Raw genomic sequence first — 27,461 nt, 5'->3', positions numbered from 1 at the left:
GGAGAGTCAGGCCCCTTCTAGGAACTGAAAATCACTTCGAATGGGTGGAGTAAGGAGCTGGGGGGGGGGGGGCTGGAAGTCAGATGCTGTTAAGATCAGAGATGAGGGGGGGGGACAATTACATAGGACCTTGGAAAGGAGTTTAGACTTTATCTTCCAGGCAGGTGGTCATGAGAGAATTTTAATAAAGGGGACACTGACGGACAAAATTTATGTTTCCTCCCCATGCCTTTCAATAAGGACCCTTACAACTAAGCTCACGCCATGTCCTACTTGCTAGCAAATCAGAGAAGGGTATGTACGCCCCTGAACCAGATCCGTCACAGCACTTGCTACAGTGTTTATAGAACCTCTCGTCTAAAACAGTGCCCCGGGTAAGGAAATGCCTGCCCCTCTGTTGTCCAGAATGGGCTAGAACACTCCCAGGGCATTTCCAAACAAAGGCCAGCTGGTTTGAATTTGCTGTGCCAACCCCAAACCAGGTTGGGACCATGTGGCTTCTGGCTTCCTGATGACAGCTCTGCACAGTGCTAATTAACATGCATTGTCACTCCTGTCCAGGGCTGGGGCCTCTCCCACCCCAGGGGAAACAGGGCCCCAAAGGCACAGACCTTGAGTGCCTGTTCCAGCTTGTGGCCTGGGAGGGGGCCCATGTGCACCTTGGCACTCCCTCTGAGGTCAGGCACTACAGTTAGGGACATCCATCTGGGATGGTGCTCCCACAAGGCTTCCAGGTGGCCCTTTCTTGGAGGCAAGGTGGGAAAGGCAAGATTAAAGAGGGCTGCTGGGTGACAGAGCATTCATGCTATCATCCCTTTATGCACGGCAACTGCAATCACAGTGTGACTGAGCAGAAAGCATTTCATCTCTCCTCTAGCAGGCAAAACTTGGGCTCTGAAGGAAGGGTGTTAGGTCCAAAAACAAGGCACAGGGGACAAGCTAAGAGAAGTGTTGCCACGTTGAGAGGAGAAGGAGAGAGCTGAAAGTTCTGGACCATCAGGGCACATGGGCGAACAATTCACAGTGTAGAGCAATTCCAATTGGGGATCCTGTGCCAAATGTGCACTGAAGACAGCATCTCTTAGGAGGAATTTTTCTTAGTTGTCTGTATTTTCATTCGAATGCTCAAAGCCAACAGTAAAAAACCCTGATTTGGGTTTTCCGAAATAGGGCCAAGAGAAGAAAGGGAATGAATGTAAGGAGGAGGATGGGAGAGAGATCATTAGCATAGGAGGGAGTAGGAAGGAAACACAATCACACATTTGGAAGGATATTGAGCTGGGACACCATACTCACTTGGCCTTGCTTATCATACTCAGAGCTCTGAAAAGCTGGCTTCTCCCCAGAGCTACAGACCCATAGCCAACTGTATACCTGACACCTCCATGGGGATGAGTAACAGGATTCTCAGGCTCAACTTGTCCAAAGCCAACTCCCAATTTCCCTGTCCAAACCCATTCCTCCCCTGGTGGGTCTTCCCCATCTTAGCAAATGGCGCCACTGCCCAATTAGGCCAAAAACATAAGAATTATCTTTGATAGCCATCATTTCCTCACCACACCCCATAGCTAATCTATGGCATGTTCCTCTGGCCCTGCCTCTAAAATATATTTAAAATTCTGTTTCCCATCTCCATTGCTCCCAAGACTCCATCATCTCTCCCCCAGAGCCTCTCACGCCTCTCCCTCCTTGTTATCTATACTCCTCATGGCAGTTGTATGGAATGTCTGTAGGTATAAAGCAGATCACCATCTCCCTTCTTAAGGTCCTAAAATAGATTCTGTTCAGAGTTACAATAAAATTAAAATTCTTACTCTGACCACCAAGACTCCCCATCAACTGGCCCCTTCCCACCTGGGTGATGGAATCCCCTTCTGTACTCCCATCCTTGCCCACTGTTTCACCTCACTGGCCTTTTGCTTCCTCTCACAGAGCATGTTCATCACCACCCCCACCTCCGGGGCCTTTCACTTGCTGCCCCTTCTGCCCAACATACCTTTTATCCTCTTTTGCCATGACTGGCTTCTGTTATCATTTGGAGATGAGCTGCCTGAACTTACTTCTTTCGATTCACTCCACCTTCCCTTTATTTGTTTTACTCTGTTCTCTTTCACTGGAATATAAACTCCATGACATGTGACAAAAAGCTGGTGCCTATCTTGTCCAGAGCAGCATTCCCCAAACCAGGCACAGGGGTCTGGGGGAACCAACAGTAATGTAGGGACATTCATGAGGCCCGAGGGTCTCCCTGCACCTGGGCCACACAACAGCCTAACTCGTGTGCTCATTGTATACAGAGGAACTTGAGCTCAGTAACTTGTCCTGGATCAATTCGAATCTAGGTTCATCAGATTCCAAAACCTTTGCTCTTCACCACAGAAGACACTGCCTCTCCCCGTATTGGGAAGGGTCAGGCACAGCTGCTCAGAGGTCCTGCCCCAAGAGGGTGACCCTCATGGGCTGTTTGTGTCTCGGTGGCTGAGAATTTGAGGATGGGGATGGGAAATGTATAGCTCTCCCCTGAAGTTCCTGGGAACTGCTCAATGATTAGCACCGAAGATCTACTGAAAAGGTCACATGTCACAGTTCTAACTTCTATCTGAAAACATAGACCAGGGATGCAGATGTATAAAATGTAAGAAAAGCTGAAATTATAAAAATACTATTAATAATGTATACTGCAAAGCTTAATGCAAATTTATCATCTAGCCCCAATTCATTAAAACCTAAAAACTTTCTGAAAGGCTCTTTTTTGTTTTAAAATGTTTTCATATAAGTTTTAGTTAACAAATGTACCTTTTGATGGATAACAGGAAGTCACTGAGGGCTGGCCACTTTGGCTGTAACTATAGGTGCTTCCCTTGTTTTCCCTCCTCATTCTCTGGACTGGCCACCTGCCCTCCTCCCTCCCCTCACTTTCATTTCTTTTAAATTCTAGCTCGTGAATGTTTATTCTCTTCTTTAATGTGCCTTTTTGGACTTCATAGATCATGTAAGAAAACAGAATCAGCAATCATTTGGTAATTACCAAGGACTAATTAATGCTGAAATTAGCCATCTATTACAAGTGGTCTGCTCATTTTTCTACATAACATCAATTTATTTACTTTATTCCCTTGCAGAGCCTTCTGTGAACTCTGGGTTACAACTGCTCAGTGCGATAAACCACAGGCAGCCTGGTGCTTTGTGTTTCTGAGATTTTACCACCCTTACTTTGAGATTTCTTAAGGGTCCTTGTCGAAAAGATGCCTCTGTGTGAGATGCTCCGTCGGCACATCACTCGATACTCAGCTTTGTGGTGATGCCAGAGGCGAGGGCCCTGTAAGTCAGTCCTCAATGGGAGACTCTTTCTGTGCACCTCGCATGCTGGGGTCCCTGTTCCATCTTTGGTGTGATGGACACTGCTCCTAGTGAGTCTTTTCAGAGGCTTCCCCCCCGGCCCGCCTCTTAAATAAGACAAGCTGAAAACTAGAAAGCCAAGATTCCGGTCTTGTCAGAGCAATAAGGTGGGCAGCGAGGTCGATGGTGTGACCTTGTGTGCCTCTCCTAAGGAAACAGCAGTGTTCTCGGAAGACCCTCGCAGTGTTCTATCTCCCTCCTCCCTGTCAACAGCACACACTGCTGAAAAAAACCCACTTTTTTCTGCAGAAAAATGTAGTTTACAAAGTGCTTTCTGTCTCCACAGTTCTTTGGACTTTCACAAAGACCAAGCAAGAGGTCTACTGAGCCCTGAGAGATGAGGGCTCTTCAAGGAGTTGGGAAGAACCCATTGGGAGAGAATGCCCCCCCTGGACAGGGAGCCCAGTGGCCCTGGTGGGCATCGTTGTCAAGTGTGAAGCTATTGGAATGAGCCCCAAACCTCAGATTTAGGAGCAAGCCTTTTCCTTTGTGAATAAAATTACATTTTTAATTTCAAATCTCATGTTAGAAAAAACTAATTTGAAGGATCATGCGGTAGAGCTAGGAATGCTGGCTTGTCTGCAGCTCTACTGCTGAGCCAACTCTTCCCACCTCATCTCCTCTCAGAGCCTTAATGTCCCCATTTGTAAAATGTCAGGAACTGGACCACACGCCTGCACAGGCTGAGGCAGGATCACTTCTGGGACGCACAGGCTGAGTATAAATCCTGGTCTAGCCTTTATGCGCTGCGGCATGTTAAAGTCCTTCCTCAAACTCTAAATTCTGTTTTCTAGATTCTCCCATACGATGGGAAACAAGCACAAGTCTTCTGTGAAACAGGACTATCATCCCCCCAAAGAGAGGCAACCCTACAGCCTGGTGAAGAGTTAAGCTTGGGCTTTGGATCAGCCGGGCCTGGATCCTGGCTCGGCCACCTGCTGGTTGCTAACCCAGAGCAAGGTGCCAGTCTCTCCAAATCTGCTTCCTGGTCACGCACCTCCCAAAGCTTTACGAGGTCAGAGATGACACACCAAAGTGCTCTGCATTCTACCTGGCATTGAGTAAGCAGTTTGGTGTGCTTAGCTGTGGTTTAACAACAGTAGCCCTGTCTTCCTCTTCATCACCATTACCCTCTCCCCTCCAATCCTCATGTTTACAGAATGTGCACAATGGAATATTATTCAGCCATGAGAAAGAAGGAAATCCTACCAGTGAGACAACATGGATGGCCCTTGAGGGCACCATGCTAAGTGAGTAAGTCAGACAAAGAAGGACTAATACTACATGATACCACTTATGCGTGAAATCTATGTGGAGTCTAAAAAAAGCCAAACTTGTAGAAGCAGAGTAGAATAGTGGTTACCAGGGGTTGGAAGGGGTTGGAGGAATTGGGAGATATTGGTCAACAGGTATAAAATTTTTAAAAATTACATAAATGTATCTGAATGACATTTTTGCCTTCTCCCACCTGCTCCAAAATGGCAAAAAGTTATAATTTTCATTTTCCCCTCAATCCCACCTACAACCATTCTGGGCTCATAAATTTAACTATCTTTTAGGGGACAAGACACTTGGAAAGGTATGGCGAAGTTAAGGATTTGGGGATGGAAAAAGACTGTGGTTCTGAGTGCTCGAGGAGGTCTTAGGCCACCAGTTCTCTCTCAGATCAGGAGAAAATGACCATTAACCCATCAAAAAGGGACAAGCTGACCAGAGGGACAACCAAGAGAGACTCATGGGGCATTTCCATTCGACCTAACGATGACTGATGGGTTGAGAACCCAAACACAGAGCCCCTTCTTTATTTGCACAGCTGGAAAACACTCCCTCCACCACGATTTCTGAAGGAGAATCAGGCATTGCTTATTTAAAATCTTGGCACACTGAACATTAGAGAAGGTCATCACGGCTTTATGGAGTATCTGGGCTAGTCGGCCCCTCTTTCCAGTTTTCCCAGCTCACTTGTTCCTCCAATAGTGTGAATACAGAGCTTTAAGTTCCACAAGCCACCCTACAGTGGCAATGATTATTTTCATGCATTTAAAATGATTTGCCTCTTTGCCTCATTAGGGCTGGTTCCCTCAAGATAGGACCTAGTTATGCATAAAATGAAACAAACCAATGAGATCCAGGCCTCTCTGGATTTTGCTAGTAGATTGGACAAGACAGAGAACCCCTGCAAGGGGCATGAATGTCCCCAGGAATCCGTTTCCAGGGGACAGTGTCTGAGGTGCACTGACTGAGAACTGTCTCCATGGTTACCAGACTCTATTGGTGCAGATAGTGGGTCCCTGACTACTGACCCGGGGAAGAGGTGCTGGCCCTAGGACTCCTGAGTCACTTTGGCCAGTCAGCCAGCAGACTTCTCCTTGGGCTCCCCTGGGCTCCCCCTGTGTCTGTTTTGGTCCCCGAATGCTAATGCTCCATTTCACTGAAGAACTTGGCTGACTCAGGGAGAAAATATGTAAGGGGGGGCCCCCTCTGGACCTCATGTCACTTGAGATGAAAAATGTTATGCTGTCTCCATACTATAACAATCTGAGACTATAAACAATGATTTAATTAATGACCAGAGAAGAATACTTGCTCACCGATGTTACATGGTCTGAAACCCCATAACTGACGCAACGTGAAGCCAATGTTTATATGGGCACAGATGACTGGAAGCTAACATTTTGGTGGCGACTGTTACTTTGAAGGGTGGCAAACAATGACATTTTATTCCCAAGGCCCTTTAGAAAAGAAGCAGAGTGAGGAAGGCAGACGTCTTGAGACAGACTTGCTTTGGCAGGGAAGGAAATGACTGGATTTGTTCAGGAAGAGAAGGAGAATCACTGTGGAATCCGATGGCCCAGCCAGCAAGGCAGCTACTGTTACCTCCTTGGGTTTTCCAAGTTGCTGTACTCAGAACTTATAAATCTAAAGGCCTATATTCTATAGCCAGGCCCTGGAATACTCTGAGTTGACTAAATTGTCTTCAAAAGGATGCCTCAAAGATTCTTATAAACAATGGCTAAAACTGAATTATGGTGTAATATTAGTTGATTAAGACAAGACTTCAATTTGAGTAATTTTCATCAGCTGGACACAGACAGATACAAACAAGAACCCATGACTAAATGCATCCTAGCTGATGGGAACAACTACAATCCAATGTGGCAGGAATAACAGCAACATTTTTTAAAAACTTGAAAATGGAAAGGAACCCTTTCTTTTCAAGACCACAAAATAAAGGAAAAAATGGGAAAAGTGTAGTTCGCTCAAGGTTTTCAAATGTCAACAAAGTTCCAAAACTTATTTCAAGAATGGCCTCTTCACCCAGAGGAAATCTGGGATCCCCTGAACCCCCATATCTTCATTGCCTATGTTTCTCCTATACTTTGCCCCCACGTGAAGCCAGATGCATTATCCTGAGACAATCAGAATTGTTGATACCTTTTAGTGAGGCCAGCCAGCCGCTAAACTAAACTAATTGTAAAATGTGTTATGTTAGTGCTTCAAGGAAATGTTAAAAACCTTCCACGCTGTTCTCTCCTTTTAAGATGAGGGGATTGGCACGGGTTTAAAAGACTGTTCCAAGTAGAAGCAGAGAATTCAAGACAATGTCAAGCGAAGGGAAAGGCGAGAAAGCTTTATTTGGTTGTCCATGCACCTTTTCACCACTCATGTCCCACACCCGCCCATTCACAGTGCTAAGCCCCCGCAGAACACATATATTTTTCTCTATGGGATTACCTCCACCCATGCCCAATTCAGCTTGGGGAGACCTGATCCAAGCTTGGGGTCATAATCTTTTCTGGGGGAATGAAGGGACTTGAAATCAGAATTTAGAATGCTGACCAGTCTCAAGTGGAGAAGATACAAACTCTTCTTTTGAATATCATGTCTTGCCCACAATGTGTTGTGTGGACAGAGGAGTGTGCACGGCATGGTGTGGTCATTTCTAGATGTGCACACACCACAGCGGGCAGAGGGGGGTGGTCTGTCTACAAAGAGGAAGAATGTCATGGGGTGCAGAAAGAAACCAAGGAAGAAAGGAACTGAAACCAGCCTCCTGGTCCCTCATGAAACATGAGCTTCTCTTCCCGCTCTGGGCTCTGAGTCACTCCTTTTCCTCTCCAAAACACTCCTCTTTTTAATTTCAGAGAGCAACTTCAGCTGCTTGCAACTAAAATAACTTTGTCTTAAGAGCTGGGGTGTGCAAACTCTTCATGGAGTCCTCCTTCCTTCACTAACGTACAAACATTGGAACTTTTTTTTTTAATAAAGCATGGCTTAAGAGACAATATTAAAAAAGACCACCTAAATCTATCAAGACTAGTTTACTATGTGATAGGACATGTCTTCCTTTGTAAGTGTGTATAGCCAATTTACTCATTTTTCAAACGTTAAAGGAGCACTCGCTCTGAGTGAGATAGGAGTCTGGGCTCTCCCCAAGTGCTCATGATGAAATCAGAGTAAAAGCCTGTTCTCATAGAACATGTAGCCTCCGAGGGGAAATAAGACACGCCTACAGATCAAAATGGCACCAGGAAATAATACAGGACATGCATTTGTGAGGCACTGCACTACCAGTTTTACCTGCAGAACCCCATTTCAGGCTCACAACAGTGTCGGGCACGTGTCATCATTACCCCTGCTCTGTAGGTGACACAACTCAGACCCAGATAGGTCTGGTAACTTGTCCATGGGTGGTGGATGGTGGAGGCTAGATTTGAACTCAAGGAGTCTGGGTTAAGACTCCAGGGGTTGGACTTGACCAGCTATTTGCCTCCTCTGTTTTGCCTTTTTGGTTGTGTGTAGCATGAAAAGAAGCCCTTTACTGACTAGTGGGCCAGTTACCTCCCTCCTTCTGTCTTCCCCAAAGCATTGTTTCTGACACACAACAGGAGATTGTTAAATAATAAACCTTGGAATATCGAAAAGGCAACAATTACTGAGCATTTACCATGCCTCAGCATTGAACCAGGTACCTAATATACACCATTTCATTAATCCTTACATTTAATAGGAATCAAAGGAAGAACTATTATCCACATCCTGATTTTGGAGATTAGAACATTGAGGCAGGTTAAAAACTAATTCGATTAGTTAAGTAGGCTAAGTTATGCTATGGGAACTGAAAATCTCAGTAGCTTAACACAAAGGGTTATTGATTATACTGGCAGCATGGGCCGGCACACAGCCGGGGGCAGGGGGAGTAGAAAGGCCTCCGTCCCTAGTGGTCACTCAGGAAACCGGGCTGATGAAGTCATCTCATGACTATTCCATCCAGAGCATGGAGTTTCAGAGTTCACAAGGGCAGGAGAACATTGTATGGACACTATCATACTAGCTCTAACGCGCTTTAGCCTAGGAATGATGCAGGTTGGTTTTGCTCACGGCCTACTGAACCTGTCTTGAGGCCCCAGCTAACTGCAAGGGGACTAGGAAGGTGGAGTGAACACACGGGTATCTGGTGATCAGTAAAGTGCTACGCCATTGTAATCATCCCAAGGTCACCCAGCAACTAAGTGGCAGAATGTAGAAGGTTAACCATTCCACATGACAATGTCCTCGAAATTTGTAAATGTATTTCCGGAGATGCTATTATAAGTTATCAAAACTCATCTAGAAACACCCAAATGTTGTCTTAGAACTCATAGCCTTCTCTTAGAACTTTCTACTTGCTCAGGACTACCCCAATTTTGGCACATCCGAGGGGAAGTTACTCAGAGCCAAGCACACGGGGGGAACCTACCTTTGTTGGCACAAGCCATCCACTTGAGATTGTCTGCAAAAGCAGCCTCCCGTCCAATGAGGTAGGTGAAGATGCGGACCTGAGAGGAAGAGGAACACAGGCATCAGTGGTGTTCACCTTTCACTCTGCTGCCCCAGATCACATGCGTGGCACACACACATGTGCTTTACCTCTTTAATGCCCCAGGCTTCCCATCTGTAGGAACATATTTAAGACATTTGAAGTACAGTCAGCTAGAAATATATTCAAAACTCAGGCCTTTGATCTTTTAAACCATATGGCACTGGTGGTGGTTGTTTTTCGGTGTGCAACACACGACAGAGGAGAGCAACTTGAAATGGGAAATGGCAACATCACGGGTCTGGGTTTGCTACAAACATATGGACAAGGATCGTCCAGGTCTGGACCAAATCCACAACCATTTTCCTCATCCACACAGGAAATGCAGGGTATGCTCTTCCTGGGAATACAAACGCCACCAAAAGACCCTCAACATCCCTCTCCCCCAATGGTGAGGACAGGCTGCAGAGAGTCTTACCATCTGTGGTGTCTGGCGTGATTTTAGGAGGTAATTAAGTGGGACCAGAGGCACGGCCTGTAGCCAGGAGACCAATGGGGACTCTTTCTTGCCTTCTTAAGCATTTGGTTCCCAAAGAGTAGAAAACACATGTAAAACCCTGTATCTCTCATTTTCTACTGCTTTCTCAACTCTCTCCCATGAGGCTAGAATTCTCTGAAATAGAGTGCAATCCATCCCCCAAAGTAGTACTTGCGGGTAAGATGGGAGAAGAGGAAATAAAAGGGATACAACTCTTGAATTCAAATTTAAAATGGTACATGGCTGAAGACTACACAGTCCAAACAAAAGTCTTCTGGCGGGCCAAGGATGGTGCTGTGGCTACCTCTTTGTGGCTCAGTTAACGAAGACATACTATCGGATGAAGACACTGGATATGTGGTACGAGAGGCTTTACCAGCTGGTGTCCCCCCAGCCCGCTGAAACTGGCTCAGGCACCCCTACTGCCCCTTCAGTGCCTTTATTATAGTGTAGATAACTAGTATCTTGTGTGGTTACGTCTGTGAGGTTGATTCCCGCTAGCCTGTCCACCTGATGCAGGGAAGGAAGAGGTATGCCTCTTTCCCCTGGCTGTGTCCTGATGGAGCACAGCTCAATATATGAATGGGTAAAAATACACGAATGCTCCCAGCTGAGTGAAAAAAAATGCAGATTGTGTTTTCTTTTATTTATTTAATTATTATCTTTTTAAGTAGGCTCCATGACCAACATGAGGTTTGAACTCACAACCCCAAGACCAAGAATCATGTACTCTACCGACTGAGCCAGTCAGGCGCTCTAGATTTTGTTTTAATTATAAATATCCTCTTCTCTGGGCACTATAGCTTGAAAGCTAGTTTAAAGAGATGTGTGTGTGTGTGTGTGTGTGTGTGTATTTAAGTTTTTATGTATTTATTTGGAAAGAGAGGGAAGGGGAGGGGCAGAGAGAGAGAGAGGAAGAAAGAAAATCCCAAGCAGGCTCTGTGCTGTCAGTGCAGAGCCCAATGTGGGGCTCAAGCTCAAACTGCAAGATCATGACCTGAGCCGAAATCAAGAGTCAGATGCTTAACAGACTGAGCCACCCAGATGCTCCTAAAGAAATGTTTAAACACATGTTATCATTACATAACCTCAGCCTGTCCTCACTTGTGTGCACGAAGGCAGTCATTTCATCCATCACAACTCCTCCAAGGGTGCTTCCTGAGTGGGTGAGCAGGCAGAGAGAGATTTGCCTCTCTTCATTCCCCTCACTCTCTCCCACACTATTCCCAATGGAGTCACATTGAGGGAGAAAGGATATGTCACTTATTTATTATTATTATTATTATTATTATTATTATTACTTAAATTGGGAGATTCTGGCTTCTCTTGGAGGAAAAAAGAGAAGAGTCAGTTTCACGTGGCCAAAAGTGATTATCACTGACCAAGCCCTACATAAAGTCACTTTCTTGTTCACTTTTCCTGCCTGGCCACTGTGGGCATTTAGCTGAAGATGTCTGATATAGGCAGTAGCTGAGGTCCAGTTAATTAAAATGATTTGCTTAATTTCATCTAGTCCTGGGTCATCTGAGTTCAAGCCCCATGTCAGGCTCTGCGCTGACCGTGGGGAGTCTGCTTGAGAGTCTCTCTCCCTCTCTCTCTCTCTCTCTCTCTTTCTGTCCCTCCTCTGCTTGCACTCTCTCTCTCTCTCAAAAATAAACAAATAAACTTAAAAAAATAATTCATCTAGTCCTGCCTTGGGATAACACTGGGGCCTCCTCTCAATCTCTTCAAGATGCTGGGTCTGTCCACATAGAAAACCCCAACCAGCCCCATGGCCCAGAGCCAGCACCCAGAGGAGCCAGCACTGGAACACAGTGTTTTGAGACCCAGACCAATGCTTTTTTTTTTTTTTTAATAAGTCCTCACCTTTCATTTCAAATTTAAGCTGTTTTAAGGGGAAACCCTAGATTGATAAAAACTTGCATCCCCACTGGCTTTTAATGAAGCAGAAAGCTTAAAAGATAGCTCTTCGTAAATGAAGCTAGGGGTCTATCTTTGCAGGCAAATAGGAAAAGATGTGGCACAGAGCAGCCCGTATGTTCGCATGCACCAAACCTCCTCTGCCATGCAGATTAAGAACCTCAGGATAAACTGAGTTCTCTCTCAGCGGCATGGTTAAAGCTCCAGCACAAGGCTGTGAACCACTAGCAAGACTTCTATAATCCCTCACTTAAAAAGATGGCAACCCATTTGGAAAAACAGCAGGATCGTGCCAAACTTCAGGCCAGACATGACTGCTCAAAGAACTGTGCTAACAATAACCACAATAATGGAATCCAGCATTGCAGCCCCCACACCCCCACCATGGCTCCTATACCACTGCTGTGACCCCTACCTGGCCCTGGGAATGGGGTCCTGGGTCAGGTACATGCTAAAGGATTTATAGGCATCATATTTATTTTGTTAGTTTGTATTTTATTTTACTGCTTATGAAAAGAGGATCAGAATCATGTTCAATATTTCCATTTATGTGGCGCCCTTGGCTCCCTGGAGGACTGGCCTCCTTATCTGAGTAGAAACGGCATGGAAAGGACTTGTCACATCTCTGCCTATAAAATAAACATCATCAAACAATACTAGGTCCACACCCTGGATTTCTCACAATGATGCCTTTCAACTGGCAACAAAAGAGAAGGGATTTTTACTCCAAAATAAACATTTTGGAGAGCAATTTAACAATATCCATAGCATTTTTTATTTGTAATTTTTTCAGGCCCAGTAATTCTATCTCTAGGCATTTATTTTATAGCCAAGATAACAACAACAACAAAAATACCCGTAGGAGCTGAGCAGGTATCAAAGATGACAGGAAGTGATAGGCATATGGAAAAACTATAGAGTTGAACGTCTTCATAAAGCCTTGTAATTTCATTTTATACATTTTCACCAATACACAAAAATGGTAAAGCTACAAGAACGTTCACCTTCACTATTTGTAATAGTCAATAACTGTTAGAGCTTAAGTGTCTCTTGATAGCTGAATGGCTAAAAAAAAAAAAAAAAAAAATTACAGTCCATTCACAGAGCCGAATACCCTGTAGATATGTACTCATGTAGAAAGACATCCGGTATAAACTGGTGAGGGGAGCAATGGCAAGTTGTAGGATATGGTATAGCACAGAATCCTATTTTTCTTAAAGGGGACTTATACTTTTTATTTCACAAATGTCTCTATCATTTGAATGTTTTTACAAATGAACAAGTATTGCTTTAATAATTGAAGATCATTCTAAATGAGCAGAAAGTAATCAGATGGCAACTTCTTGAACCATTCCACAAGGACCTAGGGAGAATCAATGTAGCACTGAAAATTCAACACAAGAGATGAAATGTGGCCATTAAGACCCAGCCCTGCATTTTCCATGGGGGGGCTGCCATAGTCCACCACTCAATTAACTGAGTGCAAAAGCTGGAGAAGTAACACAATCAAATCGCTCATTTCCATCATTAGCAGATTCTGTAATCTGATAGATATTATTTCCAACAATTAGAGATTTCTTCCCCAAGAAGCACCTTTAAAGAAATGTTCACAAGTCTGCCTTGAGGCCAACTACTTTTCACATCAGAGGTGGTCTTGAAAGCCAGGTTCACAGCACAGAATATCGAGGGACAGAGGCACCACACAGTTCAGACCACAGCAGGAAGGACACACTGAGGCTCCCCAGAAAGCCAGGGTTTTGTGTTCATCATTTGCAGGCATGAAGGCACCACTCTCATTAATGCAGCACAAAGGCAGCGGGGGAAAGTCTGCATCAACCTATTAGTTCATTTTGATCTCCCATTTAAGTTTGTATGGTCTTTAAGTATTCTATAAACCCAATTAAGCTTAATAAAATTTAGAATGTGGACATTTCTAAGTTCAAAGTCACTTAATTTAATCTGCTTAGTATAAAATTTCCCAAGTGAAACAAACAAAAATCTCAATCCAGTTTTTCCAAAAAACAAATCATGCTTACTCATGTAGATGCAATTCCCACCAGAAAATGTGAGAGGCACCATTCCTCTCATGGTGAATATAGGTAGTTTGAGTTTATAATAATAATGAACCAAATCTCTTCTTTCTATAGCTATCAAAATAGGGGACGAAGAGTGTCTGCCAGTACACCTATCGTGGACACGTTTTACAGCCAGAAAACAGGCGGCCGCCAACTCCCCCACAAGTCCCTTTGGTAATGAATGGGACATTGTCAATGACCATGCTTTTGAAACAGTCTGAGCGTAACAGGTCATCCTCCATCTGTCACAAGTTACTTCTGAGCACCTACTATGTACCAGGGACCTTTCCTGGTGTTGGGGATAAAATGGATAAACCATTAAAACAAACTCCGTCTTTAGGGAGTTTACATTTTCATGAAAGTAAAACAGATAATTAATGGCAAATTCATATCTAACATTTATTTGTTGGATTAAATGCTTATGAAGAAAATAAAGCACAGTAAGGCAATGGAGAGTGATGAAAGCTACAAGAGAGGAAGGGAAGCCCCCCCCCCCCGATAATGTGACATGTCATCAGGGATCTGGACAAAATGGGGTGGGAGAAGCAGAACAAGACACATGGCTATTGAGGAAGAATGCTCCAGGTGAAGAGAACAGAAGGGAACAGAAAGTCCCAGCCACTGGGACTTTGAAGGCACCAGTGGAAATGGAGTGGAGTCAATTAGCAGAGGTTGTAGAGAATGAACTTGGACAGACAACAGGGCCCTTGCAACCACTGTTAGAGAACAGAACCACAGAAGGGACTGAGTCGGAGCCTGATATGAGCCACATATAATCTTGTAAAAGGGTAAGTGTGTTTATAGTGTAGAGAATGGAGAATAAGCCATGAGAAGTCATGCACAACTTGGCTGCTCATTTGATTTTCCTGTGATGTTCTTACAAGTCTGAAGACCCAGGTCCCATCCAAGCACAATTAAATAAAACCCTCTGGAGCAGAGAGTCTTTTAATCTCTCTTGGTTCCAATGTGCAACCAAGTTTGAGAACCACAGCCATAGGGAGACAGGGTAGAGCACAGACACAAAAGTAGGAGGCCACCAAAGTGGTCCAGGTGAAAGATGACAGTGGCTCTGGCCAGGGTAGGGAGGGTTCTTAGACTTCACCGAACATCAGGATCACCAGGGGCCTTGGATCACATCTTACCCCAACACCCACCCTCCAGAGATTCAAATTAAGTAAGCCACAGATCTACATTTTTAAAACAGCACCCGTGGTAGGTCTGACATAGGTAGACCGATGCCAACTTTATTTATTTATTTATTTATTTATTTATTTATTTATTTATTTATTGCCAATGTTTTAAAATAACACAGAGAAGATGAGCCTTGAGCAAAGGGAAGTGGAAGCAGGAATTAATAAATCAGTGGAGCCATTTCCAACAAAGGTATTTCCATACATTGCTAAGGACTGAGGCTAAACTTCTAGTTTATAGTCTGTATGTGGTTTAAAAAAGATAGAGGAGATGGATCAAGAAGACATTTTTTTTAAGTTTGTGTCAATCCAACAAGGCAGGAACATCAGACACCAACAAGACTGGGCAAACAGGACCAGCCATATGCAGTTCCTTTTTTCCCAAGAAAGGGCAGATCTGTGCCCACGTGTCTGTAGCGAGAGCTGAGTCTTTATACCCAAAGCATTGCTCCTCAGAATTACAATAACCCCATTCTTGCTCCCATGTACAGAGGAAAGAGCTGAGGGCAGCACATTTAGAAACCTCCAAATACATAGTCTTCACATTTATTTTTTAAAAAGACTATGTTTTATTTTAAAATAACATTTAACTACAAATCTAGTACTTATAAAAAACTTATAAAACATGGATCCTGAGAAACTTAACAGAAGACCATGGGGGCGGGGAAGGAAAAAAAAGAGAGGGAGGGAGCCAAACCATAAGAGACTCTTAAAAATTGAGAATAAACTGAAGGTTGATGGGGGGTGGGAGGGTGGGTGATGGGCATTGAAGAGGGCACCTGTTGGGATGAGCACTGGGTGTTGTATAGAAACCAATGTGACAATAAATTTCACATTAAAAAAACATGGAATCTACATGGATTATATGTATAAATGGCATTTGCTAAAAGAATCATCAAGTACCTCTGGGGGCCCACATCCATGGGTTCCAAATTTTAATTCAACTAAGTGGCAGCCTCTGCAAATGAATATGTGCACTTACTTTTATGTCTTTGCACCTGCTCATGCCCCTTCAGACTCACTGCCCAACTCAATTATTCCCTAAAATACCTTCAGGATTTCTCAAAAATAGTATATGACTTCAACTTAGAAAGAAGACTCCTGATGTCTTTATGTCTTAAAGTCAACTTACTATTACTGAGTATGTTCTTGCTCTGTATCTTCACAAGATATATTCCTAACCAGCTTCTCTTATTTGCTCATTCCTATGAATTATGGTGCAGAGAAGCACCTCTGAATAAAATCTTTAACCTCTAGGCAGAAGATGAGGGCTGGAGCTTGATTATTCCCCAAATGCTTCATAAATGACTGCCAATATTGTCTTCATGGAAGCACTGCAAGAGTAGAGGCAGCCCTGGAGAAGGCTGATGCCAATGGACACAGTTATACTGAGCAGGTCGCTTTAATCGAGAAGCCATCATGCTCATAATAAAAGGAGAAACATCCTTATCCAAAGGCTGAGAGAGGTGCATAAGGTAACACTGTCCTGAGCAGCAATATGAGGGGACAAATTGAATTAAATTACAAAAGTAATAAAATTTCAACAAATGAGTATCATAGATCATTATGATAAATGGACTGTCATTTGGGGGATGCTGTAAGAGCCTGTATAATCTCTTTCCTCTCAAGCACAGTGCCTGATACCTCATGTGTGGTACTGAAATACCACAATTCAGAAAAAGTGCAGTTTGGGAATCTTCTGAGAAGGAGGATGCAAGTCTGGTTTTATGGGCATGTGTTTTTTCAAGGTGGAGAAGGCGTGTCTGAATCACCCAGAGGCTGAGCTGAGTTAGCACAGCAGAGCACCGGTGCGACGACACACTAATCACAGAACAACAAGTAGTCAAGCTACAAACATCCTCAAAGGTGGGTGATACAATTCATTAGACTATCCAGCTCCATGGACTTCATTCAGGAGGCAAAGCCAGTGTATAAACTATCTTTTTATGTTCTGTACTTTTGATGTTCTGGGGCGTTGCTGCCTTGGAGGAACTACCCCTCCCCAGGTTAGCTAATTCCTGGAGGTAGCAAATAACTTGCCTGCAGGTGCACCTCTGAATGCAAATAAACCAATCCGACCTCCTCTTTTTATCAGATGTTCACACTCTGGACCATTCTCCACCTGTCCTAACCACTCCATGGCTGCTACCAGACAACTAGGGACAGTTCTTATGCCCCAAAGTCCACTGAAATTATCCAATCCCAACCCTGCTTACCCTGCTTTGCCTCTTTCTTACATGAAACCACAAAAAGGCTTCAGCCCTCTAGCTCCTCTCTCTCTCTCTCTTTCTTCACACTCGCCTTGCCTCGGTGTTTCCCTTGGTGAAGCTCCATGTGGTATGGTGTGCCTCTTGCTTCTAGAGGACAAGTATAATAAACTTCTTCCTTCACACCAGCCACTTCTATGCCTGCGCACCTTACCATATCTGATTCAAATAAATACTAAGTACCCTCAAAAAATCTGGGAATCAGGAGACCTGGGCTCCAGGTGCGCCCAGCTCCACACTTACTGGCTTGGTGGCGTTGAGCAAATTAAACCCTCAGACTGTACTTTCCTTATGTGTGGGCAACATGTGGATCACCTGCCTCACTCCCTGTGATCAATGGGGAATGGGATAATGGATGCAAGGACAGGTCAGAGGCAGTGAATCTGTCAGAGTTGCAGCCATGTGTGTTTCATACAATTTGCTGCAGTAAAACTAAACAAAGTGAGTTGAGGAAAGCCAACTCTCTTATCCATAGACACCCCCCCCCCAACCCTGCCCAGAGGTCTGGTTAAAGAGCAAATTGATGGTTGTGGGTGAATAAGAGATTCTTCCTAGGGGAGGGTTTTGAGCAGCCATCACTGATATGTGTCATTACCAAGGATGATGGGATTGAAGTCCCTAACACTAGAGGTACAGCAATGACAACTTCTGTTAATCTCTGCAGAGTCATAAGATCATTTAAGACATTGGCAAAGGCTATGGACCTTCCCCCTACCAAAAAAAACAAAACAAAACAAAACAAAAAAAACCAAAGCTGTACGTTCACAATTTCAGATAAGATTTATGAGATTTGGGGCACCTCCTCACCAAAGACCCATATTCCCTAGGAATCTCTGGATCCCAGGTAAAGAACCTCTGTTTTATAGACTTCTTGTATTCTGTACTCTAAATTCCTCAAAAACAAATTGTATTCTTTGGACAATAATAGTGGGTTCTTAAATGCTTGCCAAATTGAGAGAGAAGTTCATTTGTTCATTTATATGTCCATTATCCAATGATTTGGTGAGTCCCAGATATCAGCCATCCATGACCAGATCCAGACTTCACATTGGGAATGAGTCCTCAATATGTAGGAGCAAGGTGGACACACCAGGAGCCCTGAGACAGAATAGGGACAACTACAGACCTTGAATTTGCACATTACAACATGGAGCCTTTGAATGACCACACCTAAAGGAACAGGGATGGAATGGACAGACAGATAGGACCCCCGTAATTCATTTTTAAATCCAGAGAATCCAGTGTAATGGTTGACATGAAGCTAGCAAACGTGTTGACTGGTAATACATAAAAATCCTTTTCTGCTGATATGAGGGCTCTTGAAACAAATTCATCACCAAGATTGAGATTGCTGGCCACCACAGGGCCTACAGAGATCAAGTGGATCAAGTGGAGATCAAGTGGTAACAGTTATTTGTTTACAGGTATGCCCTTTCTTCCAAGAAGGCTCACAGATTCAACACCATAAACAAAAACACAAACTCATGTGTGTAAAGCTGTTAAATTCAGCGGAACAGGTCAGAAGGTCTACTTACGTAAAAGGGAAATTAATTGTTCTACAAATGGGGATGCTCATACTTACACTTGTGAAACATCTTGGAATCATGTCCCTCCCTAGCTTAGAGCCTTCCGATGTCTTCCCATTGCACTTGGAATATATTCCCAACTCCTGATCACAGCTACGATGTCCTGGAAGACCCAGAGACATGAAAAACTCTTTTTTGGCTTTAGGGTCTTTGTCTAAAGACCCTGTCTTTAGGGTCCTGTCCCACTGCCTAGAATGTTCTTTATTCCCTCACTTTCTATGGCTAACTCCCTCTCATCCCATGTGTCTCCTTCATGATACCTGGTACGTTTTGTAGGTATCTTAATGACTTATTTCCTTGAATTACATCGATTTTGTCCTCCAAACAGAAATGCAGATGTGGGAGCAGAATGAGGCCACTACACCCAGCTCAGTGCCCAGGATGTGGTAGATTCTCAATGAATATCAGTCATTCACTTTCTCTCCATTTCTTTTCACAAATTTTGTAAGTCAAAATAAGTTGGCATGGGATGCTCATGAATTTATCAGAGTTAGAGCTCTTTCCTTCACTACCAACTTCGTTTTAAATGCTTTCCTATTTTTCCAAATTGATATGCTATTAATCAGCTGGAAATTTCACTTTCCCCTACAATAAGTTCCCTTGATTTCTTTTCACACTGCAGTTCGGTGATAAATAGCAAGAAATGGAGGACGGAAAAGTTCCCGTCTTTGTTACTGCCATCTCATCTTCAGGAGCCAGAAAATGGTGTCTTAGTTGAGGCCTCACATGGGTGGATCATCAGTTTTATAGCATATTTCTTCCTAGGTGCTGCCCCTTGATTCTAGATGGAAGGCATACAAGCTGTAGACTGAAGTCAATTGTATTTTAAATAACGGCCTGCTTCAAGGATAACCTAGCAGGGAAAAGACAACACTTTACAGAGATGATGGGACACTTGTTCTTCCAAGCAACTTTCAGTGCAAGTCCCTTCTTCCTCCCGCCCCTTGGCACAGTTTGAACAGGCAGCAAGATTTCATGGAAAACGGGAATGACTGGGTAGACAGGTGAGCAGAATACAGTGGATACAAGACAGGGTTGAGAACTGGACACACCCAGTTTTAGCAGCTCGCTCTTCCCCAAGTGAGCCAGGCAACCTGGGGGGAGTTATGTGATCTTTCTGAGTCTCATTTTCCTTACCTGCAAGGCACTATGGTTAACAGAATACCCATATGGCAGGATTGCTGTTAAATGGTAGGGTGAGGGCAGGGTTTGTGCTACTAAAGAGTGTGGGGGGGGTCCTTTCTAAGAGGAGGTCTCCAATGGGGCATCTTGCCTAGACCCTAAAGAGAAAACATGTAGGAAAAGGCCCAAAGGTGTGAAGCCTGAAGGCGTGAGTTGGCCTGTCAGTCTGGACCTTAGTGAAAAGCTCCTTTTCCCTTAATGGTACCCCCCCCCCCGCCCCGGAGTTTGTGTTCACTACCCAGATGAGGGTACAGACCCAAGACTCACACGGCCTTGGGCACAAATGCAGCCCTTGTGTGGGATGTGGGCCAAAGCGCGTCCCCACCCCCTCGCCACTCAGTAAGAAGCAGCATGCGTTTGGATAAAGCCGTCCCTCCACAGACCACCCTAGTGAATCAGCACAGTACAGGTTACAGGTCGAGGATTTAGGGGTTTGGAATTCTGCCCAAATCATTCTCAAACTTATTAAAACCAACAGCTGTTGTGAACTCTAAGCTAGCACGGTTCTTGTCACTTCTATCTTCCCCACCAATCCTCCCTGTCACTAAGAATTAGTCTAAAATAGCAGTTTCTGCTGTCAAATCACCTGCCACCTTCTGGGGCTTACTGTCAGAAAGAAAAGTCAAGGACTCATCAGACAACTGCAAGGATATTGTTGAGGACAGCATTCATTTCATTTTACCTGTGACTCTCCAAGAGGCAGACAGGTAGGAACATGGCTCAGGGTTGGGAGGGAAGGACTTATCAGAATCACCTGTGGGGTTTCGGCAATCGATACATGCTCATTATCAGTACCCCGACCTCTGCCCCCTCCAGGGATTCCAGTGCTCCCATGACCCTGAACATCCACTACGGGAGCATGCGCCCAGCTGAAGACCGTACTATCAAGAGCCACTGTTTTGACATCAACGAGTACCATAGGTGGATGATGCAGGAAAGTGAGAGAAAGTTCCAGGGGGCAACTGGGGGGAAACATATCTTCTTTCTGAGAAACCCCAGAAGAAAATTTATTTCTTGCCTTCAATCAGTTAGAGTTGTATTTATCCTAAGAATTGTTATCTTACAGACCGTAAGCCTTAAAGTTATCCAGGTTTCCTCACTGGTGTTGGCTGTCCTCATCTCTAACAGAGATTAAGTGTTTTGTTTGGCCCTACTTTTATTATGTTCTGGTCATATATTTGTTCAATGCTCTTATCATGAAAGAGGGTTAAATTTTGTTAAAAACTTTTAGCTGTAAAGTCCCTGTATTTCTTCTCTTAGCTTTGTGTCCCTTTGGAGGGATAGTTTAGGTCAAAAGAATCCTTCCTGATCTTCCCCTCGGCTCTTTGCTCCTGGAAATGAACCCTCCAGCATTTCTCACATTTTCCCCACCACATTTTACATGTAAGAGAAAACAACAGGAAATTAAGTAGTATCAGTCATGCCAGTAAGTTGGTGAAAAAGCCATGGTGACCAAAAAACACTGAGGAAGGGGAGGTCATGCAGGGCGACAGATCATCTCTGTCCTGCAGGAGCATTCTTGCAGTGGAGAGAATCTACAAACCCAGTAGAACCCACATGGAATGCACGGGATGGTGGGGAAAGATAGCCTGGGAGGCAGCACACAGATCAGTGAAATGCAAGCCATGAAGAGCAATGGGTTTTAATAGAAGAAAATACATAAACTATGGGGCACCTGGGTGGCTCAGCTGGTTAAGCAGCCAACTTCGGCTCAGGTCATGATCTCACGGTCTGTGAGTTCGAGCCCCGTGTTGGGCTCTGTGCCGACAGCTTGGTACCTGGAGCCTACTTCAGATTCTGTGTCTCCCTCTCTTTCTGCCCCTCCCCTGCTCATAGTCTGTCTCTCTCAAAAATAAATAAACATTAAAAAAAAATTTTTTTTTAAAAGAAAAAAATACATAAACGCAAAGGTGGTATTCCTGAGAGCTAGAACCTATTTTCTTTCCTCACCATTATGGCTTTATTTATTTGTTGGTTTGTGTTTTTCTGGGGTCAGGATTTTTCATGAGGATTGAGGGAAGAGAAAGATAGATACTGTGTCCTGGAACTGAGCTGTTTGTTTTTCCAAAATATGTTTCTCCCAATGGAGAGCCTGAAGATTGGTCAAAGCTGCTGGCTCTAATATCAGCAACAAAGTTCTCCAGTTTTCCATCTTAAACACCACCTTACAGGAGATGAGGGCTGAGGGCTTTTCCTGGAGGAGTAAGCTTGAGGATATGAGGAGAATACTGGTGCAATTTTGATTGGGATTGCATTGAATGTGTAGATTGCTTTGGGTAGTATTGGCATTTTAACAATATTTATTATTCCAATCCATGAGCATGGAATGTTTTTCCATTTCTTTGTATATTCTTCAATTTCCTTCATAAGCTTTCTATAGTTTTCAGCATACGGATCTTTTACACCTTTGGTTAGGTTTATTCCTAGGTATTTTATGATTCTTGGTGCAATTGTGAATGGGATCAGTTTCTTTATTTCTCTTTCTGTTGCTTCATTATTGGTGTATAAAAGTGCAACCCATTTCTGTACATTAATTTTGTACCCTGCAACTTTGCTGAATTCATGTATCAGTTCTAGCAGACTTTTGGTGGAGTCTGTTGGGTTTTCCATATAGAATATCATGTCATCTCCAAAAAGTGAAAGTTTGACTTCATCTTTGCCATTTCTGATGCCTTTGATTTCATTTTGTTGTCTGATTGCTGATGCTAGGACTTCCAATATTATGTTAAACAACAGTGGTGAGAGTGGACATCCCTGATGCTCAATGTCACTCCTCATCAAGGAAATACAAATCAAAACCACACCGAGATACCACCTCACACCAGTCAGAGTGGCTAAAATGAACAAATCAGGAGACTATAGATGCTGGCGAGGATGTGGGGAAACAGGAACCCTCTTGCCCCTGCTGGTGGGAATGCAAACTGGTGCAGCCACCCTGGAAAACAGTGTGGAGGTTCCTCAAAAAATTAAAAACAGATCTACCCTATGACCCAGCAATAGCACTTCTAGGAGTTTACCCAAGGGATACAGGAGTGCTGATGCATAGGGGCACTTGTACCCCAATGTTTATAGCAGCACTTTCAACAATAGCCAAATTATGGAAACAGCCTACATGTCCATCAGCTGACGAATGGATAAAGAAGTTGTGGTTTATATATACAATGGAATACTATGTGGCAATGAGAAAGAATGAAATCTTGCCATCTGTAGCAACATGGATGGAACTGGAGGGTATTATGCTGAGTGAAATAAGTCAGGCAGAGAAAGACAGATACCATATGTTTTCACTCATATGTGGATCCTGAGAAACTTAACAAAAGACCATGGGGGAGGAGAAGGGAGAAAAAAAAGTTACAGAGAGGGAGGGAGCCAAACCATAAGAGATTCTTAAATACTGAGAACAATCTGAGGGTTGATGGGGGCTGGGGGAGAGGGGAAAGTGGGTGATGGGCATTGAGGAGGGCACCTGTTGGGATGAATACTGGGTGTTGTCACACAGTAGGTAAGTGGCAGCTATCAAACCCTTTTAAGGCATATGGGACTCCAAAGTTCATTTCTTTAATTGCAACACTTTGACATGAGAGCAAAATAATGGGTCACAGGACATGACTAAACTCACTTTAAAGGAAAAATACAAATACAAATTAAGAGTTTGGGGGTATTTCTGGTTTTTTGGGAGGTGTTTTTGGTTTTTTTTTTTTCCTTTCCTTTCTTTTTTTTTTTTTTTTTTTGCTATGGAATTGAAAATGTTTTGTTAATGACAATGAGAGTATTGGGAAATAGCCTTCCTGCTGGTGGGAATATAAATGGGCATAAGCTTTCTGACAATAACTTGACCATATCTTTCAAATATTTAAAATGTACGTAATATCCAACACAGCAATCCACTTATAGGAAATCACCTCCAATTTTTTTTCCCACCAAGTTGAAATTTTTCATTTTGTTAAAATGTACAAATAGAATTAATATAACAGTCCACTTTCTACAGTTTCTAAACATTTATCCATTGATGATGTCCATAAGATGCTGTTGCCCTTCATTGCTCAGACCAAGTTCAAATGTCTGATATTTTGCCTTTCTTTCTATCCACCAAAGCAATCTGTCTTTTCAAAAGTCTTGATGGGTATTTTCTTTGTTTGACTCTCCACATTGCCCAAGGAAACCATCATGCAGCGAAACGATTTAACATAAAGGATATATGTTGAAGCGCTGTTCATATTAGAGAAAAATTACAACCACCTAAATGTACCCACAGAAAGGGGATTAAATTATAGTACATTCATTCAATGAACTTTCATAAAGCCATTACAAATAATGGTCAGGTTGATCACGTAATAACTTGGAAAGACATCACTAAAAGAACAAAATAGGCTCCAAAATGCCATGTACAGTCTTAGCCAATCTATAAAAAAAATAAAAATATATTTTAACAGAAAAATAATGGAAAGATATATGCAAAGGGTGCCTAATGCTATAATCTCTGGTGGTTGGAGAGCAGATGATACTTCTTTCTTGCTTGCTATCTGTTGTTTTTTAATTTTCTACAGTGAACATGAAACACTTTTGTAGTAAGAAAATATTTTTTAGAAAGAGGCGGTAAGAAATTTCCACTCAATTCCATTCAGCTGATATTTCCAGAGCACCTACTGAGTGTCAGGGTCTGGGCAAGGTAGGAGAGGTGCAATATTGATCCAATACCCAACTCCATGCAGAAAATATCCAGGTAGGAAAATTCAGATTATTGTTTAAGGATTATGGACATGATTAAACAGGTCTTACAAGGATGTTCTACTGAAAATTAGAAGCAGCACCATTCACCAGGTCATCAAAAATGGACTAGGCCAAGACCCGTGTGAAGGATCACTCAGACCTGTCGAGAACACACAAGAAGTCATGCTTTGTCTGTGTGTTTGCAGCAGAAATCTGATTTCTATGGGTATTAAATCGTCGTTTCATTTCATGCTTCTCCCCTTTGGAAAACATCTGACCTGAAAGATGCCTTCAGCTCAATGTGACATATCAACACTAAGCGTGAATGTGGGTGCCTGCAACATTGTGGCAGATCCTCTCGGAGGCCGTACCCTCTCAAGTCCACCATCCACATTTATTGTCTAAGGTAAGCTAGAGAACAAAATGTAGACTCCCCAAAAGTGCTGGGAGGATCCCAAAGACGTAGGTCTGTCATCAAGAAATCAGAAAATGAATAAATCCATTTCAAGGCAGCTTTATACCTAACTATAATCAATACAGCGTAATTTGATTCTCTTTAGAGGCGGAAGAACAGAGAAAACACTGGTGTGATACTTCTCTGTCTCCATGCTAGGGCAAGGATGGACCTGAGCTAGTGGCTTAATAGTTACAGACAACTACAGCCTTGCATCCTCAGGCCTGAGGCCAGCCTCCTGCCTCAGCAGATAATGAGTTTGGCAATCTCTGATAGTCTTTTCTGGATGCTAATCCCCATCATGGAACTTCTATAATGCATGATATAATTTAATACACCTGGCAGACTCACCATCAGTTCATTCTTTTGTTATGTAATAGCCCAAAGTGAAGTCGAGGGTGGTTAATGCTCTGACAACCAGCTATTATCCCCAATAACAGGCGATTTTCAAAGGATTATTGCCGTCAGAAACCATTTTATGACAACTGGCAACTGGAAGCCAATGTAGCAAAGTAAGATGGTTTTTGGGAGTCACTTTTTTTTTTTTTGTACAAATCTACAAAGATGCTTCAAGCATTCCCCAAATGAAACCACTGGAGTAGTGATAGGTTTCATAGGCCAAGATAAACCCCCTCACCAGAACACCTAGAGGGACAAAGGCCTTAAAGTTACTCTTTTAAATCTTTCTATTCTTATAAGACTTTCTATCTTTCCCCCTATCTTTGCCCTTTTATAATATTTTTGTGCCCCAGAAGCCTGCTTCCAGGTAAGTTACAGAAGTCCTGAGAGCTTTCCCAGGAACTGATTTCACTCCAAAGATGTTTTACTCTGTGCTGGGCCCTGGAGGGAAGTCCAATCATGGGCTCCATCAGTTCTGAGGGGTTTCTTCCTGATATGCATGTCCTGACTTAACTGAATCTCACTTTAGGAAGGTAATTTGGGTTGGGTTATGACAAGTCATGAGAATGACTTACTGTCTTCAGCACGCAGGAGTTTGGGTATCAGTCTACGGCAAAGTCAGACTTGATTCAACACAAGGCTGCTCGTTACCGAGTAGGCCCTGCCTCTTGGAGGAAGATTTTCTTTCAGAGAGTAATTTCGTTAGACACGAGTCCTCTCTTGAAAGAAATGCCCGTGAATGATACATCTCCTTAAGGCAGTTCCCCCAAATGCACTCATATCCAAACTCAAAATCCAAACTCTGAAACATCAAGAAGGTGGTTTTTTATGTCACTGCTATGATAAAAATCATCGGGTTCTTTGTACTCTACGCAGATTGCATAAATCCCAGCTGTTTGAACTTGGGAAATGTGTTCAGTGATGAAATTAAATCGACATCATCTTCCTTTATCTTGACAGCTCAGGCGACTGGAGGCAATTGCTGCACTGGCTGTCGGGAAAGGAGAGTCAGTGCTAAAATTATTATACTGCCTTTAAGTTTATCTTTGATTAAAAATTAAATTTAACTTCCCTTTATCATTTTCCATACTCCAACAACATGCATGTGTTCTCCAAGTTAAATCAAGATGGACTAAATATTTAATACCCTGTACTAATTAACTACAACTGTTACCTGATTTCTCTCTATAAATGAATGTGAAAGGGCCCGTGAGGCCTAACGTTAACCTTCATCCACTCTCGTTATAGGAGAGAAATTACAGGCTCTAATTAGATGCTTCAAATTGCAAAGAAATAGAATTTTCATAACCAGCTTATTAAAATCCTAGGGCCCCTTTGGGATAGGGCAAATTGCTTCTATTCTGATCTGCTTATCCTGGTACAACACCATACAGAAGACTCGTGTTGTCTGCCATACACAGCTCATATTTCTCCCAAATTAATGAGTACTCAAATTATTCCAGCTGCCCTCTTGGCACAAGAAAAAATTGAAAATCTAAGGCTGCCAAGTGATGTGGATAACTCAGCTGCTAAATAAAATGTGCTTAAGGGGACACAGCTGCTGGGGTGCCTATTTACATTAAATTTACTAAATCCATGAACACAGAACAAATGTCCCAAGACAGCTAAACAGTGTTCAATACTTGGGTTAACCCTTTTATTGTTCCAGGACCCTCAAGGTGAAAGCGTCCCACATAGTGGGGCAGAAACACAAAGTTTTTACCAAATGACTCTCCCCTCCCCAGGACACATCCCTAAGCATTACAGGGGGAGGACCAGGGAGGGTGATCCTTAGTGCATCCCCACTTTGGAAAGTTCTAAAGAGTTTTACTTCTTTTGGTGTCTTCATACGAGCCAGTCAAAATTAAGTATAGACCTTACATTTGTTAAATTTTGACATTTCACAAATCTTCAACAAGATTGTCTCTTCTGTGCTCTGAC

At 43.2% G+C, this 27,461-nt stretch overlaps 1 protein-coding gene across 3 annotated transcripts in view; it reads right to left on the bottom strand.

The window, feature by feature from the left end:
- CACNA2D3 (calcium voltage-gated channel auxiliary subunit alpha2delta 3) overlaps positions 1-27,461 on the bottom strand; it is an 860,144-nt gene that overhangs the window by 289,832 nt on the left and 542,851 nt on the right. For all 3 annotated transcript variants that reach the window (XM_043587660.1, XM_043587659.1, XM_043587661.1), the window contains one exon: positions 9,140-9,218. In XM_043587660.1, coding sequence (XP_043443595.1) covers positions 9,140-9,218 — 79 coding nt within the window. The remainder of the gene's footprint in view (positions 1-9,139; positions 9,219-27,461) is intronic.

Source organism: Prionailurus bengalensis, chromosome A2 (genome assembly GCF_016509475.1).
Source record: "Prionailurus bengalensis isolate Pbe53 chromosome A2, Fcat_Pben_1.1_paternal_pri, whole genome shotgun sequence".
NCBI lineage: Eukaryota > Metazoa > Chordata > Mammalia > Carnivora > Felidae > Prionailurus > Prionailurus bengalensis.
This window is presented reverse-complemented; position numbering and strand designations above follow the sequence as displayed.